Source organism: Bos taurus, chromosome 3 (assembly GCF_002263795.3).
Source record: "Bos taurus isolate L1 Dominette 01449 registration number 42190680 breed Hereford chromosome 3, ARS-UCD2.0, whole genome shotgun sequence".
In the NCBI taxonomy this organism is placed as follows: Eukaryota; Metazoa; Chordata; class Mammalia; order Artiodactyla; family Bovidae; genus Bos; species Bos taurus.
The window spans coordinates 117583478-117603292 of NC_037330.1; the positions used below are offsets into that span (position 1 = coordinate 117583478).

General features: G+C 57.7%; 1 protein-coding gene across 4 annotated transcripts in view; it reads right to left on the bottom strand.

The window, feature by feature from the left end:
* PER2 (period circadian regulator 2) overlaps positions 1-16257 on the bottom strand; it is a 42723-nt gene extending 26466 nt beyond the window's left edge. Inside the window, exons 1-6 of one of the 4 annotated variants that reach the window (XM_024987697.2) lie at positions 16031-16181; positions 6278-6525; positions 5570-5632; positions 4472-4626; positions 2451-2572; positions 1332-1533 (exon numbers count right to left, since the gene is read on the bottom strand). In XM_024987697.2, coding sequence (XP_024843465.1) covers positions 1332-1533; positions 2451-2572; positions 4472-4626; positions 5570-5632; positions 6278-6507 — 772 coding nt within the window. In that variant the 5' untranslated portion in view covers positions 6508-6525; positions 16031-16181. Of the gene's footprint in view, positions 1-1331; positions 1534-2450; positions 2573-4471; positions 4627-5569; positions 5633-6277; positions 6526-16030 lie in introns of those variants that run through there. The other 3 variants (XM_059883534.1, XM_024987696.2, NM_001192317.1) reach the window with 3 other exon arrangements.
* Between the last annotated feature and the right edge of the window lie 3558 nt (positions 16258-19815).

Below are 19815 nucleotides of genomic sequence, written 5' to 3' on the forward strand. Positions count from 1 at the left end.
ACCACCACCAACAAAAGACAAGGAAAAGTAGAGAATTACTGGTTAGGGAAGATGATATAAAATTACTGGCCTGGAAAGGCCTTATTTTCTATTCAGATAACGATGCAGTCCCAGGCATCCCGGGGGACGGTGCCAGCCCGTTCACACTGTGAGCCCACACACAGAGCAAGCCCCCTCCCTGCAGTGACCAGGAGCTGAGCGGTGCTCCTGACACTGGCTGCAGCCTGAGCAATGTGGCTGCACAGTTCCTGGGCTGGGGCTTCAGGTGGAAGCAGACGGCTCAACCCCTGAGGCGTGAAACGTGTGTTCCCTCGTTACAAGTCAACCTTAGAGCAAACTGTGCCCTGGCCCAGGGTGTCTGGGCTTGGGCAGGAACAGCTGCTGAACTGCGGCTCTGACAGCGATGGTAAGGGCCTCGCTGCCTGGAAGCAGGGGAGGGGAGCACCACGGCATGGAGGGACCCGAGATTCAGGTGGAGGTGGATGTGGGCGGAGGAGCATTTTGATGAGAGCGGAGACCTGATCCAGAGGCCAAGGACAGGAGTCAGTTTTGGGGGACGCAGCCAGTTTTGTGGGAGCTCTTGGTCGAGATCATGACCGAGGTCCAGCTTGTCCGGAGCACTCCCGGTCCCGTCCATTTCCTGCTCGTCTCTCCTGACTCCCTGGGTCTTCTCTTCGGGTCCATCTCAGCTTCGAGAACTCAGAGCCCAAAGAGGGGCTAATGACCGTCTAGGTGCAGATGGACACACTGCAGGACAAGGACACAGGACACTTGACCGTGAGAGCCCCGTGGCCAGGAGAAGAGTAGAGCGGGCTGGGAGCCCTGGGGCCTGGGGATGCAGCTGCCATGGAGCAGCCCGGAGCCTGCAGAGCCCGGAACAGCCAGCTGGTCTGAGCTGGGAGGACGGCGTGGTCTGTGTTCAGGGAGCAGCCTTGTGAGGTGCTGAGCTCCCCCTTCGCGCTGACATCAGCACACCGCCTGCAGGAAGCCTTCCTGATGTGCCTCTGTCCTTCCCTGCTCCCTGCAGCCTCGTCTCCACACTTCGGCTTCCATCACCTTTCTTTCCAAAACACCTGACCTCCCTTAAAATCTTCTGAAGCTGTTTTCCCTTTCTGAAATCTACAAAGACTTTTTTCCTAAATTTATTCTGAACAAACAACCTTTGATCTTTCACAGACACGCCAGCCCTTTCTGGAGGGCACACTGGGGGACTGCAGCGGAGTCCAGTGGAGGGGAGGTGGGCAGTGGCCCCACATCAGAGGGCGCCCTGCCCGGCCCCCACCCTGCTGGGCTGAGTCCTCCCCGTGCTGCCCAGGGAGAAGGACCCTCACCTGCTTGGCGGCGGTCACTCCAGGGCGGCAGCTTGTACGGTGTGGTGGAGCTATGGAACACGCTCACGTCATGGGGCGCCAAGAACTCCACAAACTTGGCGTTGTAGAAGGCGTCCCTCTTGCAGTGAAAGATGGAGGCCACTTGGTCAGAGATGTACAGGGTCTTCCCGGTCACCAGGGACACAGCGGCCACGAACATGTCCTGGGACGTGGAGAACGTGACCCTGGTTGAGGCCGGGCATGAGGGGACTGGACAGGTCACCCCCTGGAATCGGGGTCCCTCCAGAATTGGGCTGAGGCATGGGCAGGGAGCAGGATGAGTGAAGGGTTGGGGAGGCCTCTGGACCCCTCTCCCCAGCCCAGACGACAGTGATCACACTTCTTCTCTTACATATACGGGGTCCCAGTGGGATACTGTTTGGAAAAACACGTGGGGTTCCACTGCCGAGCAGAACCTCAGCTGCGGGAATCCTCTGCAGCCGTCTCCCGCCCTGGCTTTGGGCGTGGCACTGCTGGAGGCTAGCCCAGGTGACGCGTGAGGTGGCAGGGGCCTCAATCCCTGCCCAAACTCAGGCTCTCCTGGCCAACTGGCCCTCTGAGCTCGGGGCTGGGGTTCCCCTGGGGTTAAGCTGCAGCAGGGGCACTGGAGGAGTGAGCTGGGAGGGTCAGGAGCCCCTTCCTTCTCCAGGCCAGGACTGCTGTGCTTCTGGGACCTCTGGGTCCCCACTTGCCCTTAAGTCTGTTCTCTTGACTGAAAACTGGGGGCGACTCACCCCGCTTCCCAGACCTCAGGGTGGGCCCCACCTGTGGGCTACTTGTGTCCCTCCCCTTCCCCCCATCACGTGGGGCCTCCCATCAGTGGGGGCTCACTCTCACGCCCTTGATGTGGGGTGGAGTCGCTTGGGCTGCGAGGAGTCAGGCTCAGAGAGCAGCACAAGCCAGCACATGGCCGCTGCTTCTGAATCCCTGACTTAAACTGTTTTCTTAAGGAAGGAACCCACTTCCTGAAAGTCCCGGCCCTGCTGCTATGAAGCCAGGGCTCGGCCGGCTCCCCCGGGGAGACTCGGCCAGCGGACACGAGCTTTCTGGGAGAAGACCCGGCTCCGGTCAGGCGCTCACCACGTTCTTCATGATGAACTCGGAGGTGATGCCCTCAATCTCGTGCACGGTGTAGGAGGGCACGTGGGTTCTGCAAGGGTGGTTCTCGCTGGACATCAGCAGCTGGTAGTACTCCTCATTGGCTGCGGAGAGACCATGGGGAGGGCTCAGCTCGGTGCCTAACTCATGCCTTTCTCATGAGAAAGTGGGCACAGAACCAGAGAAGTGTGAAGGCTGAACAAACAGAAGTCCGGGTGTTCTTCCCCTGAAAAGTCAGACGGCCTTTGATGACAGAGCTTTTAAATCATTCTTAGGAACCTCTCAGGAACATTCCCAGGCTTCTCAGGAACACGACCACACAGTCCACCTGAGCTCGCGTCCCCCACAGGCCTGTCTTTGTGATGCTATGACACGCTGCTGTTTCCAGGCAGGACAGTGGGACAGCCCCCTGTACCCACCCCTCGGTGGCTGGACACTCCCATCTGGACAGAATCGACTCTTAGAAACACACCTGGCACGGAAGCAACCCAGGGAACAAACTGTGTACAAAAGAACTGAAGATGCTGGCCACTCATGCTGGGGCACCACACAGGGCGGCAAGGCCACTCTGCCGAGGGGCCCCGGGCGACCGGCTTCCGCGGCCAAGCCGTCCAGAGGGGCCCCGGGCGACCGGCTTCCGCGGCCAAGCCGTCCAGAGGGGCCCCGGGCGACCGGCTTCCGCGGCCAAGCCGTCCAGAGGGGCCCTGGGTGACCGGCTTCCGCAGCTAAGCCATCTAGGGGTGACCCCAGGTGCGGCGTCCTGGGCCTGGGCTCCTGGGGGTGGGCTGCAGGCGGAACAGTGCGCTAGCAACGCTGGTGCCTCTTCCAGGTCATGCTTTCCTTACCTGCCCGGAGACAGGGGCACCTGTGGTTACCTGAGACCCAGGGCAGGGGCACCGGCTCGGTGGAAGGCCAGGTCACAGAGCTGCTAAAGGAAGACTAAGCTCTACTGGGAGTTATTCATGGGATGTGGAATTTACTGAAACACAAGGCATCTGAGCCTTCTGGAGCCTGCAGTGTTTGTTCGTGGATTCCCGCACCGCCTCTGTGAAGAGTCCAGCACGTGCTGTCTCAGGTAAAGGCCTCAGCTGATTTTGCTGTGTGCGTGCTCAGACGCTTTAGTCATGTCCAGACTCTTTGCGACCCTAAGGACTGTAGCCCACCAGGCTCCTCTGTCCATGGGATTCTCCAGGCAAGAATACTGGAGTGGGTTGCCATGCCCTCCTCCAGGAGGATCTTCCTCCTCCTGGATCTTCCCGACCCAGGGATCCACCCTGTGTCTCCTGCATTGCAAGTGGATTGTTTACCGCTGAGCCGCCAGGGAAACCCTTCGATTCTACTGATGGTTCTGAAAGCTCTTTTGTGTTCTTCCATCTAATGATAAAATCCAAACAGACCCACAGAGGGAAGTGGCATATGGATCACGCAGGCCGTTACTGCCTGGGATGGAAAAGGTCACTGGGCCTACCTGCCCGCCTTCCTGGTGGAAAGACTACCACAGTAGAAACTCACACGTTTAGAAAAATGAGGCAAAACAAAGAAAATTGGGGCGACACCCTCCTCGTGTCCCCTCACATGATTTTTTAAAGGCAAGCCCTCAGCCTCAGGCTGGGTTGGGTGTGGGGGCTGCTCACAGCCCCAGCCCACATGCACATCAGCACTCTCTGGCCAGAGGCACTGGACACTCCTCTCTGGCCAGGAAGGCGCTGGACACTCCGGAACGTGACGGGACCCCAGCCCAGGGTACAAAAGCTCCATCTTGTATTAATAAGCATGTTTCTCTTATTGGCTGGTTTTCTACCTGCTTTTTTTTCCTTTCCTCTAAAAGTCACATACAATAGAAAACTTAAGATGAACTCAGGTTTTCAACCAGCTGCAATTTCATCAGACTTCTATGATTTCCTTCTGCTATTTCAGGACTGAGTTTCAGAAAGTCAACCCAGTCTAAGCTCTGATCTGGGGAGATCTGAGACTTACTGCTACAGGTTGGAACAAACACCTACCTTTCACCTGCTTCACGCTCCTCAGGGCGTACTTGAGGGTCGCCAAGGTGCTGGCCTTCCCCTTGGCCTTCCTGTCCGCGGGGAGGTGGACCTTCAGCTCCTTCAGCGTTTTGATGAGCTCTTTGTGGGCATCGGCTTTGGTGGACTGCTCGCTGCTGCGGAGTTGAAGAAGGACGTGATCACCCTAGGTGCTGCCTTCACTGTGCCTCTGGCCCTACTTCCCCACTGGGGTGCGAGGACGCTGCAGTCTACGTGTTCTTGGTGGGCACGCAGGATGCAGGGGTGCCCCCGCCAGCTATGAAACCAAAGCTGCCTGCAGACGTGCCTTGCGTCCCTCGTAGGAAGAGGAACCGTGCCGGGAGAAGCAGTTCTCTAACCAGGTCAATGCTGGAGAGCGTCCTTCCTGCTGGCTCTTCTCTACCAGCAAGGCCCTACCCACCACCTGACCAACCCGCCCCACTGCTGAGCTCTGTCTTCCTTCCGGTCTCAGACAGAGAAGGAGTGAGTGATGGAGACCCCAGGGGACAGCATGGTGGCGTCCTGGACAAAGATGTGAGCAATGAGCAGACAGGAGAGGTGAGGAGACCAAGTGTATATGGAGGATCTTCAAATCCAAGGATACAGGGACGTGGGCACTGGCAGAGGGAGACAGGCTGTTTAGACAGAGGATCCAGAGAGTGATAGGATGGGGCCTCAGGGGTGATGGCATAGCGCCCCCAGGCCCGAGACTGAGGTCTGAATTTTGCCCCAGTGGTGATGGGAAAGCATCTGTCAATATGGAATTAAGGACGTGTTTGTCACAAACACCTAAATAAACAGGTCAGGAACATTCCAGGTACGTGTCTGAGATGCAGACAAGGCCTGCCAAGTCAGAGCCGGAGGGGCTGCAGGCCTGCGGCACCGTCAGGGGCTTGGAGCAGCCTGAGGGGCCAGTTGTCTGAAAGGATGAGGCCGGACTCACAGAAGGCACAGCTGCTCAGACTGACGGGCTCCAACAGAAGCTTGAAAACAGTCACATCACCCCCACAACCTCGTCTCATGACAAACCTTTCTCTCTCTCCAAAGGCCCTGAATGGAGGCCGTGGTAACTGGCCTTACCTGCAGCCACTGGTGGACAGGTGGTGTTCAGACTTCGCCATCATTAGGCCAAAGGTTTCTGGACTAAAAGAACAAAAATAAATCCAAAACTCAGAAGAGCGTGTCCATCCCTGTCCTCCCCATCCACCCAGGGATGACAGGCAAGTCAATCAGGAAAAACACGAGGTTAAGAGAAAACGAACGGAAAACCTCTGGATACCAGATAAGGAAGTTCTGGGCAATACAAACCCTAGCCTAGAGTAGCAAGTTCATGCTCTGTAAACTACTCAGCATCGTTCAGGGTTACCTGACTCTTCTGCCTCCCGAGATCTTGTCATCTCATCATGCATCTATCACAATCCTACACCCATATCACCATTATAAGGAAGGACAGACCTCAGGAGAGTTTAGTTGTTAATAAGTTAATAAGACAGAGGATGAGATGGCTGGATGGCATCACTGACTCAATGGACGTGAGTTTGAGCAGGCTCCAGGAGTTGGTGATGGACAGGGAGGCCTGGCGTGCTGCCGTCCATGGGGTCGCAAAGTGTTGGACACGACTGAGCAATTGAACTGCACTGAACTGAACTAAGTTAATAAGATTTTCAAAACTCTCGAGACACTTGGTCATCACGACTTAAAGACTGCAAAAGCACTCACGCTACCACGGAACGAGACACCGAGAAAACAAAGGCCGGGCCTCGCCTCAGGGGCCTCGGCCGCACCCACCCCTGGAGAGAGCCCGGTGGCCCCACCAGCAGCCCCAGCTCCCGGCCGCTGTCGCCACAGTCGCTGCCCTGCGAGTCCCGCCCCGTCGAGCCGTTCTCACTGGTCTCGTTCCCGCTTGAGCCACCGCTCATGTCCACGTCCTCCTGGAGGGCAGCTTGGCTGGCCCAGGGCTCTGCGGGCTCCTTGGATGGGGCGCTGGGGCTGGGCGTGTGGTCGGCGCAGCCATCCATGCTGGCTCCGGGGCAGAGCTGGCAGAGCAGAGACTGTGGTCAGGCGTGCGGGGGCAGGCGGCCTGTCAGGAGGGACGCCCTGTCGGAGCCCTCCTCCAGGTTCGCTGGGGGATGCGGGGTCAGCGGTGTGGCTCCTGTGCCCTGGGCCCCCAGCTACCCTGAACTGGGAGGGCAGCCACAGCCCCGGACACCCCTTTGCTGATGGCCCTCCCAGGGATGGGGGTGCAGCAGGGTTCAGATAGCTCAGCCATCACAAGTTATGGGAGACCCAGAGCAGGCTGCAGGTGGGGAGGCTTCAGGGGGAAATGAAGCTGAGGCAGGGGGGTTACTGCATGGAGAGGGCAGGGCAGTGGGAGCCCTCATGGCGACGGGGGGTGGGGGGGTCCATATGAAGCCAGCGTGGGGCCCACACTTTGTGGGGTCCATGCAGAGCCACAGACAGGTCGGAAGCAGCAGACTCTGGGAACTTCGTTTATTTGGACAGAAAGTTTCACTTTGGGGCTTTGGGGGGGTAGGTGGGTGGATGGGGGCTGGAGAGAGAGACTGACCGGTTGTAGGCTGGGGTGAGTAAAGACAGTGAGGACCCAGGGCAGGAGGGCTGCACGGGAAGCCTAGGGACGGGAGACCAAGAGGTCACGGGGCAAAAGCAGGACCCTGGAGGCTGCCTCCCCACGGTCCCGGCAGGACGCAGACCCTCCTGCGGACCCATAGAGAGCAGGATGGAGGCCCCGCACGAGCGGATGTGGTCAGGGTTGAGAAAACTGCAAACAATGTGCAGCTCTGGGGCGACCAGGTGTGTGTGTGTGGCGGGGTCTGGGCCTGCTTCTCTCCCCTGGGCCTGGAGGGGCAGGAGGAGCCCCCAAAGCAGCGGGACCAGGCAACCTGCGGCCTGGCGGTGGGGGCATAAACCCCGCTCCACTCTCCTCCTGGCCTTGGAGGTCAGGAAGCCAGAAGGCGGGGGGACACACAGACGCAGTTCCCAGAGGCCAGCCTTGGCCCCGAGCAGTAGCAGGAGAGCTGAAGGGCCCAGGCAGTGGACCCCCTCACCCAGAAGGCAGAATGTGCCCCCGCAGCTTTCCCGTGCTCGGGGGCCTGGACCAGAGGCCGCAGGGGCAGGACTCTGGCGGATGTGGCTCTGCAGACAGGGTGGGGGGCGTGGCACGCGCTGGCTTGGGTAACCCCCGTGGTCGCTGTCCACAGCACACCAGGATCCCGTTCCAGGGGAAACAGGTGGTGACTTGCCCAGGCCACACACACAGCAAGAGGCAGCGCTGGATTCAGGGCCCCCTCCTCTCCAAGGATGGGGCCCGTGCAGAACCCAACCACAGCACTCTTTGCAAAACGAAAACAGCAGGTCTGATCAGACCCTGTGTGGTTCCCGAACCAATCAGCAGAAAGGAGCCAACCGCGGCTTTAGAAAAGAAGTGCAATGAAGACAAGAGAAATACAACCTGCAGGGCACAAGGGAACAAGCAAGTTTAGGACAGCACCGGTTCTATACCACAAACAAAATCAAGAAATGACGGATTCAGTGAAACACGTAACGACAGATGAGCTAAAGCTGCAAACTGAGGTGGAAGGGTCACATTAGAACAGAGAATTATACAGATACAGTTTAGACTCAGCAGTGGAAAGGATGAGAGCGAGAAACGTCTTAAACATGCCCAGGGAAAGGGCTGATATTAAAGCCACATTTTTTTACCTGCAGATAACAGCTGTTTCTGCAAAAGACACCATAACAATGAGACAGAAACCACAGAGAGAGACACACACAGAAGGAAACCATCCTGAAGACAGATCTGTAGGTGCCTGACTCCCTGAGCTCCCGGCAACATCATGTGAGAAGGGTCGAAGCCTGGCTGTGTCCTGATGAAATGATGTTTTCAAGGAAAATGAAAATTCTACCCGTGGAAAAAGCAAACAGTTTCCCTGTGAAGGACGCTAAGTCACGCTACTCTTGGACATCTCTGCTGTGATATCAGATCTTCAGAAGAGAAAGTCTACGTGCCGAAAGGAGACAGCCAGGGCCACAGAGGAAGGCTGTTAGAGCATCTCACTGTGGTGTTAGACCAGCTGTTTACTGGTCCCGAATCACGAGAACCTCAAACGCCAGCTCTCTGCTGCGAAAGTCAGGAACAAACAAGCACATCTACCACTTGGTCTTCAACATTCAGGGAAGTTCTAGCTAACGTGATAGAGAATGAAAGGTGCTAACGTCTGGGAAGAGAGAGACGGAAGACTAAGAACAGCTGTTTCCACACAGAGATGCACCAGGTAAGAGCTATTGACCTGGGAAGATGCTCCACCTCGTTAAGACACGAGGAACCATGCAAAGAAAGGATGAGGCTTCCGAAGGGGAGCGGACCGGCAGCACCCTGGGCTGGCCAACAGGAGGGCTCCCGTGCTGGAAGATGCTCCACCTCGTTAAGACACGAGGAACCATGCAAAGAAAGGATGAGGCTTCCGAAGGGGAGCGGACCGGCAGCACCCTGGGCTGGCCAACAGGAGGGCTCCCGTGCTGGAAGATGCTCCACCTCGTTAAGACACGAGGAACCATGCAAAGAAAGGATGAGGCTTCCGAAGGGGAGCGGACCGGCAGCACCCTGGGCTGGCCAACAGGAGGGCTCCTGTGCTGGACCAACAGTCTTCCTGGAGCGGGGGCTCTGGGCACCTCCAGCCACGCTTACAGCCTGGCCCCTCCTCACCCCTGGGAAGCTGCTCCGTCCACACAGAGACGTGTGAGTGTGGGGCATGTAGGAAGAAAGACCCGGAAAGGACCACCAGCAAGGAGGCTACTGGCATCGTGTCCACCCGGCCCACCTGGCTGGGCCCCGCCTCAGCGGGCCCTACTGCAGTCCATGCGGGCCAGCTGAGCTCCTCTCTGCCCGGGGCGCAGAGCACGGCTCTGCTCTGCACGGGGGTCGCCAGCGCGGCGGGGCCCGACCTCCCTGCAGCCGCCCCCCGGGCCCAGGCTGGGCTCCGACCTCGGGGCCTGGCGTCTGCTGCAGCACCCAGCCGGCAGCTGGCCCGGTGGCCCGCACCAGCAGCTCCGCCTCCTCCTGGCCCCGTGGGCTGGGTGTCCCCTGTCTGGCCTCTCCCCCCGGGGTCACCGAGATGGCCGGGTCGTGGGAGCTTCGAGACCCTCCCAGCTGCAGCCCAGGGCCTGGCGCACGGTGTGAGGGCACAAGCCCCGGGACGTTTACGCTGAGGGGAGACTGTGCACTCAGTAAAAAGACGGAAGCCAGGCGCACTGCTGTGGGAAGACCCCAGGGCACAAACGGCTGGCCACAGAACAACAGGAGCCGCCGTAAGGAGGACAGCTGGCGCTCTGCGGGGCTGATCTCAGCCGTCTCTGCCTACAGTGCTGGGGCCCGTGAGCGCAGAGAACGGGACCGCCTTCTTGCCCTCGTGGAGCTCACCTTCTAGTGCGGAAAAGAGACCGTCAGTGAGGGAACGGCGTGCAGGGCAGATGAGGGAAGCTGAGACAGAAGCAGAGCAGGGCTCCAGGGGTGGGAGCAGCTGGGTGCGAATCAGGAAGGGGGGCCAGGGAAGGCCCACAGACAGGTGACGCGCGACCTTGCACTTGCGCCCCCCGGTCGTGCTCACTCAGAGCCCTGCGGCCGCACTCCCCAAGCCTGCAGGCCTCGCTCCTGCCTGGTCACTTCGGGGCCCACACACGAGAAGTCTCTGCTGGACACGTGTGACCTTGGATGAAGCGCCAAGGTCACCACGGGGTGAGCCCCGGCTTCCCCCGCTGCTGTAGCCGAAGGGCTGGGTGAGGCAGCGGGATCCAAGGGGGCGTGGGCCCCCTGGGTGAGCTGGGACCACGGCCCCCCAGGGCGGTGCTGCCTCTCCATCCCTCCCTAGAACAGACTGTCCTTTTCTCTGCAGCCTTCCTTCATCTTTTTTTGGATAGTTTTTTCAATGAGACCCCAAGGGGCTGAGTGGCCAGCTGGGTGTCTGTGAAGCAGGGTGTCGTCGTGTGTGTGTGTGTGTGTGTGTGTGTGTGTGCGCGCGCGCATGCACGTGCGTGTGTGTCTCTGTGTCACAGTCGTCTCTTCTGCACTCCCCACTCCCTCACCTCAGCTGCCCTGGGATTACACCTCCCAGTACAGGGCCAGCATTTAAGCCTTGGCCTGCACGCTCTTTTAAGAGAACCCAAACCAAGACAGACTGAAGAGACTGAGAGGATGGGCCAGGGGGGTGGCAAGTGCAAAGGTCCTGAGGCTGGTGGGTCTGAGGAGGATGGATGCGTCTGGGGCAGAGGGCCAGGTGGAAGGCAGGTGGCTGACGTGCGGTCAGAGCCAGGCCGTGGCTGCTTTCTGCGTGAGATGGAAAGTGCTGTAGGGGCCTGTGCAACAAGGTCTGACTCACGTGCCAGCAGGGTTACAGGGCAGAGCAAGGTGGGAGCTGGGACACCTGTTAGGGGCTTCTCCGTGCTTTGCTTGCTTCCCAGGGTTCCCTGAACACTACCTGTCTCCCCCACAGCCCTCCCCAGATAAGCAGCGGGGTGGGGCCTTTCTGCTGAGTCAATTCTGAAGGGGAGGGGGCGGCAGTGGAGGGCTAAGTGAGCAGACCCTGGACAGTGGGACCTCTGGCAGGTTCCTCCACTTCCTGACCTCGGTCCTGGGCAAGTTCCTGCACATCCTGCGGCCCTGCTTCTCCGTCTGTAAAGTGGGCCACAGCAGCACCCACCACCCACTGGCTGCTTAGAGGCTTGAAGGACAGTGGTTCAGTGTATGGAACGCAGCGAGCCTCCAGCAAGGGCTGGCTTTTACGGTCCCTAGGGGCTTCCCTGGTGGCTCAGACGGTAAAGAGTCCGCCTGAAATGCAGGAGACTGGGGTTTGATCCCTGGGTTGGGAAGATCCCCTGGAGGAGGGCAAGGAAACACACTCCAGTATTCTTCCCCAGAGAATCCCATGGACAGAGGAGCCTGGCGGGCTACAGTCTGTGGGGTTGCGAAGAGTCGGACACAACTGAGCGACTAAGCACAGCATAGCACAGCCAATCACTAGAGGAAAAGAGACAGGGTAAGAGGAAAACAATTTTTTTTTTTTAAAAAAAGGAGATAGCTCGTTGTCAAGAGTGCTGTCTCTGGCTGCCCCGTGGAGGAGGCCTGCACACGGTGCTTCCACACGCCCGGGGCTTGTCACCCAGATCCTCGGAGAAGCCCTGGTTTTCACGGGTCCCAGGCCCTGAGAGTGTAGGGCAAGCATGGCAGAAACGGGAGACAACAGACCAACCGTCTGAGCCTCATTATTCCAGAAAAAGCGTCGCTCAGCACCGACAGCTCTAACTGACTGACCTCATTTTGCCAAGTTGGCAAAACCAACGTGCCTGTCAAAGCAGACTTTGCCTCCTGCCTTCCACAATCGTCCACTGAGCGCCCGCCCTCGCCAGCGTGCCAGGGCTCCGTGGGAGCCCCGGGAAGCCTGTGTTTCCACCAGGGCGGGCGGGCGGGGGGGGGGGGCGTTCCTCATGAGTCCAGGGGCCCGGGGCAGAAAGGGACCGCCTGGCTGCAGAGGGGCTAAGGGGAAGGCAGGCGGGCGCCTGCTGCCAGAGACCTGCCACGGCCACTTCTGAGACGTCCACACGTGGGAGCTGCTCTGGGGAACAGCCAGACGGAAGGCAAGTTGCTGCGCTCACGCCCTTGACCCGGGCCCCTGGCCACGTCTTCAGTAGCCGGGGCTGCTTGGCCAGGACAGAGGAACACTTAGAAAGTGCCGTCCACGGTGAGATCACCGTCTGGGCTGGCTTTGCGGCACTCGGGACTGGGAGGAAGCTGGCAGGGAGGTGGAAGAGAGCAGAAACCTGCCGACGCTGGATGGGGCCTTCGTTCCCCGTCCTCTCTGCTTGCACACACACTCACAGCTTCCACAATAAACAGTAGAAAGAAACGGGGAACGAAAACATAGCCTGAGCCCCAGCACTGCCAGGACGGTAAACGCTTCCTGCGCGCAGCACCCCTGGTCTGAGGGGGACGTGCCCTTCTCTGTGGAAAGCAGAGACCAGAAATCAGGGCAGGCTCAATTACCGAAGACCAGCTGAAATGGAAGATGAGACACCTGCCGATGGTGACACCTTGCTGTGTGTCCACAAATTGAGCCCCCAGCCCCAGAGGCAGATGCTGCTGGCCCCTAGGGGCCCCTGGTGGTCCCCATCCCCACCCCTGCTCCCTACTTCCACCCCAGGTCCCCACGAGCCTGAGTTCTCACAGCCTGGTTCACTCCCCCTGTTTCTGAACTTTACGTAACAGGGACCTCACAGCCTGTACTTTGTTTCTGAAAGCCCTCGTATTTTACAGCCCCAAATATTATAACCCGGTTGCTACTTCCTGGCAGGAGCCAATTCCCTGAGGCCAGGCTGCTGTAATCTGGAGAAAATGTTTGTCCTGCTGAATAAACACTGGCACTCTCCATGGAAACCGCTGGTAACCGAGGAAAATGTGACTGCAGCCATCCAAATATGGAAGAGAAGGTGGCTGGGGAGAGGCGTGTTCTCCTCCCTAAGACCCCTCAGGCATTCTTAGCTGCACCACCTTTAAGAAGCACAAGATTTAAAACAAACGCAAAAGCCTCTGTTGCTTTTTTTGCTTAAGGCTGGCTTCAGTGTCTGGGTGCCCGGGACCAGCCCAGCTGTTCCGATTCTTCTCAGGAGGGGGGCGAGGACTCTCAAGGCCTTCAGGGGCTGGGGAGACCCAGCACTCAGCCCGAAGCCCCCTCCATCTTCGGAACTGCCCGCCTCTGATACCACAGTGGCCTTGGCCCTGTCCGTGACCTGCACCGCTCGCCTGTTCACTGACTGCTTCTGCTCCGCTCTAGACTTGGAAATACAGTAACCAGCTTGTTGCAGAGGTGCCTACGGAGAGCTCAGAGGTCGGGTCCGGGCCCCCTCCGGGGTTCTCCGCGGTTGGCAGGCAGCCCGCCTTCCGCAGGGCGCAGAGCGTCTGCAGAGCTGTCGGCAGGGTGCGTTTCTAGGCAGTTTTGCCGAATACGGTAGTTCTCAGTGACTCGCTTTCTCTGGACAGAACGCTGAGCGATCCCGCCAGCGACTCAGGGACCTGCCAGAGCCTGAGATTTGTTGAGGCCCCGTGAGGTTATTACATCATCATTTAAAAACAGAGGCGTGCCCACCAGTTATTTTTCTGAAAGTTCAGTGTGGGTGACAAATAGTGCAAATGAGAGGAACTTTCCCTGTTCCCTTCTAAGCCTCACAGACGAACACCATGTGCCCTCAGGTGGGTCATGTTCCCTGTCTCCTGTCTCCCGTGGGAATCGTCTGCAGAGGAACAGAATCCAAAAGGCTAGGGATGAGGGACTGACGTATATACACCGCTACCTACAGCTGTCTCTAGATCACTAAAGAGAACCTACTGTACAGCAGAGGGAAAGCCACTAAAATGTTCTGTGGTGACCGAGAGGGGACGGAGGTCTCAGAAAGAGGGGATATATGTATATGTAGAGTCAGACACGACTCAATGAGTACACAACAACAGCTGATCCACTTTGCTGTAGGGCAGAAATGAACACACTGCCAAGCAACTATACTCCAATAAGAACGGAAAAAAACAAAAAAAGCTAGAGATGGAAACAGACCTCAGAGATCACCTACCCTGAGCCCAGCCTCACAGACGAGCCCTTGAGGCGGGGGTGTGGCGGGCACTGGGTCACCAAGCAGCAGCCCAGGGCCGGGCAGGCAACAGCCCCCCGCTCCCCCCAGCGCCCAGCCCCCGCTGCAAGCCCGGGCTGCGTCCGTTCTGAGCCAGTGTGAATCACAGCGAGACGACAGCGACAGATAACTGCCAACACCCACGGCACCATCCCTGTTGGCATATCACGTTGCTTCCACTGAAGAAACAGGAGTCCCTTTCCTCATTTTACTCAGATGCCTTACAGAAAGTGATTGTCGTTTAGTCGCTGAGTCGTGGCGGACTCTTTTGCCACCTGATGGACTGTAGCCTTTCAGGCTCCTTTGTCCGTGGGATTTCCCAGGCAAGAAAACTGGAGGGGGTTGCTTTTTCCTTCTCCAGGGGATCTTCCCGACCCACTAATCACTTTTTGCGAGGAAAAAAAAATCACTTTCTTCGTGACAAAAAGTGATTAGCCTTGAATTTAAAACTCAGTTTTGAAGAAAAGCCTTCAGGTAGAGCTTTTCCCTCCTTAGCCACACCAGCCCAGGACCACAAACCCCGGCTGGGGGAGGGGCTGGGCGACTCCGTTTGCAGCAAGACAGGAGGTCAGTGGCCCTGCTGTATTGGATGTGGGTGATGAGAGGTATTCGTGGAGGGGCTTCTGCCATGGAGCTGGGGTTCTTAATGTTTGGGGGACCTGAGGGCCCTTGCCCTCCAAATTCCAGTTCACTCAAGATTCGGCAACACCCAATCCCAGGCCTTCGAAGAACTTCTGAAGTTCATCCTGATCCGGCTAAAGACCCTCAGGATGATGGAAAGACCCTGCAGGCACCCTGAGCCTGGGCTTGGCCCTGCCATGCTTTGCGCCCAGCAGACAGTTGGGCCTCAGTTTCCTCATCTGCCAAGCTAAGGGGTTACCCTGGATGATTTCCAGGGTACCTTCTGGCTCTGTTTTTCTGTGAGTGTGAATCAGCTTTCCCAACTGGTTTCTTCTGTGTAGGTTACAGAAGCCCTGGCAACCGAGTTGTCATCGCTTACCCTGGCCTTCCTGGAGGGGTAAGCAGACCCCACCCCACCCCCCACCCACACACACTGGTTCCTATCCAGGACTTGCCAGCCAAAGTCCAGCCCAGAAGGATAATGTGATGGCTGTATCACAAAACAGGACCCTCCCCCTTCTTCTACCGACCTAGGAGAGGGAATAAACACACAGAGTCCAGGGTGGGCAAAGGGGATGAGCATCTGTGCTCAGGTCCAGCATCCGTCTTGTCCTTCTGCTCACCTATTCGAGGGGACCCATGGGCTGTCCAGCTAGGGCTCCTAGACCAGTGGCCACCAGTGGCCTTTCCTGAGCTGGAGACCTGGCTCTGTGTCCGCAAGAGCAGGAAGCCAGCTCCCCAAGGGGCCTTCCATCTTCCCAGAGGCTGTGGCACTGACCCTTGGTTGCCTTGGCCTTCCTCAGCCTTCCCTCCTTGGGGGATGGGGGAAAGAAGGGGAAAAGAGGAAGGGTTCCTAAAAGAAAATCGTCTAAGAAGGACAGCTCGCTGTACAGCCCCTCAGTAGCTCTGTGACCTCAGACATGGGCCTGACCTCTCTGGATCTCAGTTTCTGGATCTGCCAAATGGGAATAACGACCCCCCCCCCCCCTCGCCCCAGGCCGGTTTCAGGATGAGTGAAATAGCCCAGCAGACCCTCCGATTGCATCTCTGTGGACTAGAGGATCCTCTGCCGTCGCCCGGAGCCGGCCCACGGAGACCCCAGGCCACCACCCGCCCCCCGAGGCAGGGGCCAGGGCTGTCCCGCCGGCGGTTACGTAACCAGAGAGCTAGGCGGCCAGAAGCCGGTCTGCGCCCAGGCCGGCCCGCCACGCCCGCCGCGTCGCGCGCACTCACCGGAGCCGCGTCCTAACCAGTCCGCTGGACGATCCGCGCGCGGCCCGCCGACCCCGCCGCCGCTGCGGCCGAAAGCAGCGTGTATTCGGCAGGGCCTCTCGCCGCCGCCGCCGCCGGCGCGGACTCGCCGCTGTCACATAGTGGAAAACGTGACCGCTCTCCGCGCCCGCCCCCAGCGCCCGCCATTGGCGGCGGTGCCGCCTCATCTGCATACTTGGGGGGCGGGGCCTGGGAGTGCTGTGCGTCCATTGGCCGCAGCGTCCGTCGCTCTCTTTACATAAGACGCACATGGAACTCCATGTTCCCCGATTCGGTTACTCAATGAAGACGCGGCGGGCCCGTGGCCCCCCCCGCCTCGTCCTCTGGAGTGGTCCCTTCCACTTCCGGCCTCGGCGACTTCCATTCAAGACGAAGGGCATCCACGGGCCCGGGGAGCTCGGAGTGGCGCGTACCACTGCGGGGCGAGGGGCGGGCTGGGCGCGGGTCGGGGAGTGGCTTCAGGGCATCCCTGCCAGGCCCTCCCCCGGAGCCGAATCCTCGCTGAAGCCCACCCCCAGAGACCGTCACCTCTAGCCACGGCCAGAGACATCCCCCCACCCCCCGCAAACCTCTTCATTCACTCCCTTTCATTCATTTACTCCGTATCCATTCATAGCTTGCTGCAGACTGGGCGGCTCTGCTGGAGCTTCGGGTGCACGCCCACCCAGGCAAGCGAGGTCGATTCTAGCCCAGATCTGTCAGGACAGATGGCCTTTTCTTACTTTTCAGATTATGTGTCGCAAGTTTTTGGTTCAGCAAATAGGGTCCTTGTTACTCAGGGGATGTACAAAAAAGAAATAAATGATGTTGTCCCTGCCCTCAAATCGCGTCATTCGGGAGAAAGGACCATCTCCTGAAAAGGGAACTTGATTAAATACTAAACTGGGAAGTGTGGATCAGAAATTAACCGGGGCAAGAGTTATGCGCAGAGGTTCCGTGGAGGAGGCAGCACTTGAAGAGTGGCGTTTGGAAAAGGAGGGTTTACCGAAGGCAGAAGCCACAAAGACATGAGCCCGGTATAGCAGGCTGTGGGAGAGAGCTCTGTACTCTGAGCACCTTGGCTGCGGCAATTTGCTCTTCAGTAAGCACTGTTTAGGGCTTGTGAAGAAGCCCCCAGCCTTCTGTCTATAAAGTGTCAGGAGAGTGACTTACCTGGTGATCCGGTGGTTAGGACTCCTGGCTTCCAATGCATGGGGCTCAAGTTCTATGCCTGGTCAGGGACTCAGATCCCACAGGCTTTATGGCACAGCCAAAAAATAAAATTTTAAGTGTCAGGAGAGTAGAACTTCCTCTCAGACAAGGTAGAGGGCCAAGGCTTTCTGGTGGGACCTGAAACACAGGCAGGCTCCAAGGCAGCTCAACTGCACCCGGCTCTACAATTGCAGGGTCCGACGTGGGAAGCAAGGTTGGTTGGGTTTGGAAGGGCAGAGGGGCCTGTGGAATCTCCCTCCACGTATACATTCTTCTTCCTGGGCGAAGGAAGGAAGAGTCATGATCTGGTGGCCTGAAGCAGACTAAGCTGCTAGTTCCGGAAGCCAAACGCACATTGAGGATTTCCCCTGCCCTCGGCAAAGTGTGTGTGCAACTTCCTCGGACACAGATGCAAAGCCGGGCAACGCCAAGCTGATCAGGACAGTCCTTCCCACATAAGTCCTGGCAGGCCAGCTGCGCGCTGCACACTCCTTGCTGAGAATGGCCCCTCCCATTTGTCTGATATTGACGCCTTGACGACTCCCTGCCCCCTCCTGAATAAACCTACACAAATGCCGAGCAAATCCAGGCCCAGCTGCACCTTGCACACACCCAGAGCCTTTTGTGTCTTCACCTACGTTGACGTCAAGGATAAGCTCCTTTGTTCTGGAAGTGAGAGAAAACAGGCGGCTCATTCACATCACACAGAGATTCTCCTCCTGCTCAACTTCTCTTTGGTTTTGCTCCATATCCAGGCTTCAGCCTAATGTCATTTCCTATCTAAATTTAGCCTTTTCTATTTCTACCCATCAGTTCAGTCACTCAGTCATGTCCAAGTCTTTGAGACCCCATGGACTGCAGCAAACCAGGCTTCCCTGTCCATCACCAACTCCTGGAGCTTGCTCAAACTCATGTCCATTGAGTCAGTGATGCCATCCAACCACCTCATCCTCTGTTGTCCCTTTCTCCTCTTGCCTTCAATCTTTCCCAGCATCAGGGTCTTTTAAAAAATGAGTCAGTTCTTCACTTCAGGTGGCCAAAGTATTGGAGTTTCAGCTTCAACATCAGTCCTTCAGTTGAATATTCAAACTGATTTCCTTTAGGATGGACTGGTTGGATCTCCTTGCAGTCCAAGGGACTCTCAAGAGTCTTCTCCAACACCACATTTCAAAAGTATCAATTCTTTGGCACTCTGCTTTCTTCACAGTCCAACTCTCACATACGACTACTGGAAAAACCATTAGCTTTCACTAGACTGACCTTTGTCTGCAAAGTAACGTCTCTGCTTTTTTAATATGCTGTCTAGGTTGGTTATAGCTTTTCTTCCAAGCAGCAAGTGTCTTTTAATTTCATCACGTCAGTCACCATCTGCAGTGATTTTGGGGCCCAAGAATATAAAGTCTGTCGCTGTTTCCATTGTTTCCCCATCTATTTGCCATGAAATGATGGGACTGGATGCCATGATCTTAGTTTCCACCCATAAATCTGGTAAAAAGTGAAATCCATTTTTTAGGAATTATCAAACACTATGAACCTTGACAACTCTTTGGAACTGAATCTGTGTTCAGTGTCTCATGGCTCCTGTCTTCATTCTTGTTGTTGGAAATGGTCATTCCCTCCACTGATACTTGGTGACAGCTGCGTACTGGGGGTGTGCAAAGATGCATCTCGTTGGAGCCTCTGCTTATAAGGAGCTTGCAACGTAGGAGGGGTGATGAGGGACGTCTGGGGACAATTTCAAATAAGATGGGTCGTGAGTCCCAGGAGAATGGCATAGGTCTGGTGGAAGCAGCCACCCCATTGCCAGCTGCGGGGTGGTAACTTCCAGAGCCAAGGTGATGGGTGAGCATGTGTGTGTGTGCGTGTGTGCATTCAGGTGCACACATTAGTGCTGTCAGGTTGGAGGAGGAGGGGAGAAGATATCTTCTCCTGGTCAGTCTATACGTACCCGGAAATGTGCTTGGATTAGCTGTCACGTCTCGCACAGGACTCTTGGCCTTGTGGGGAAGGCAGGCGAGCACAAAGGAAACCTGGGTGTGGGGTTGGCAGCCCGGCCCAGCTGCCTGAGGAACGCTGTCCGTGGAAAGAGCTGGCCTCTCGTCTCAGCCTTCTCCCTGCCTCCGAGCTGCTCGGCCTGCACCTCCACCCACTCAGCCTGGGCCCTGCCTGGAGGCTCCCTCTGCGCCGGGCCTCCGGGCCTCCGTGTCCCTGCCAGGACACTTGCTGGCTCACTCACTCGCTCCTGCACTCAGTCGGCCAGCTGTTTACTGGGCAGCTACTGTGTGCCGAGCACTGCGCTGGCCACCGCTTCTCTGGTCCTGGATCCCGTGATTTGTGGGCCGGTGAGCTAAGGCACGAGCTGGGAAGAGAATGATGAGGTCTGTGAGTTGGGGGGGTGCTCTCATGTCCTCTCTAGGCAAATGGAGGGGACCCTGTTGGCCTGTCTGGCTTCGCAGAGCCCTCTCCTGGGTTTAGGAACCCTGGAGACGAGAACTTGGACCCTGAACCTCCCTCTCCAGCCTCCTCCATGCTGGGCACTGAGGCAGTTCCTGTCC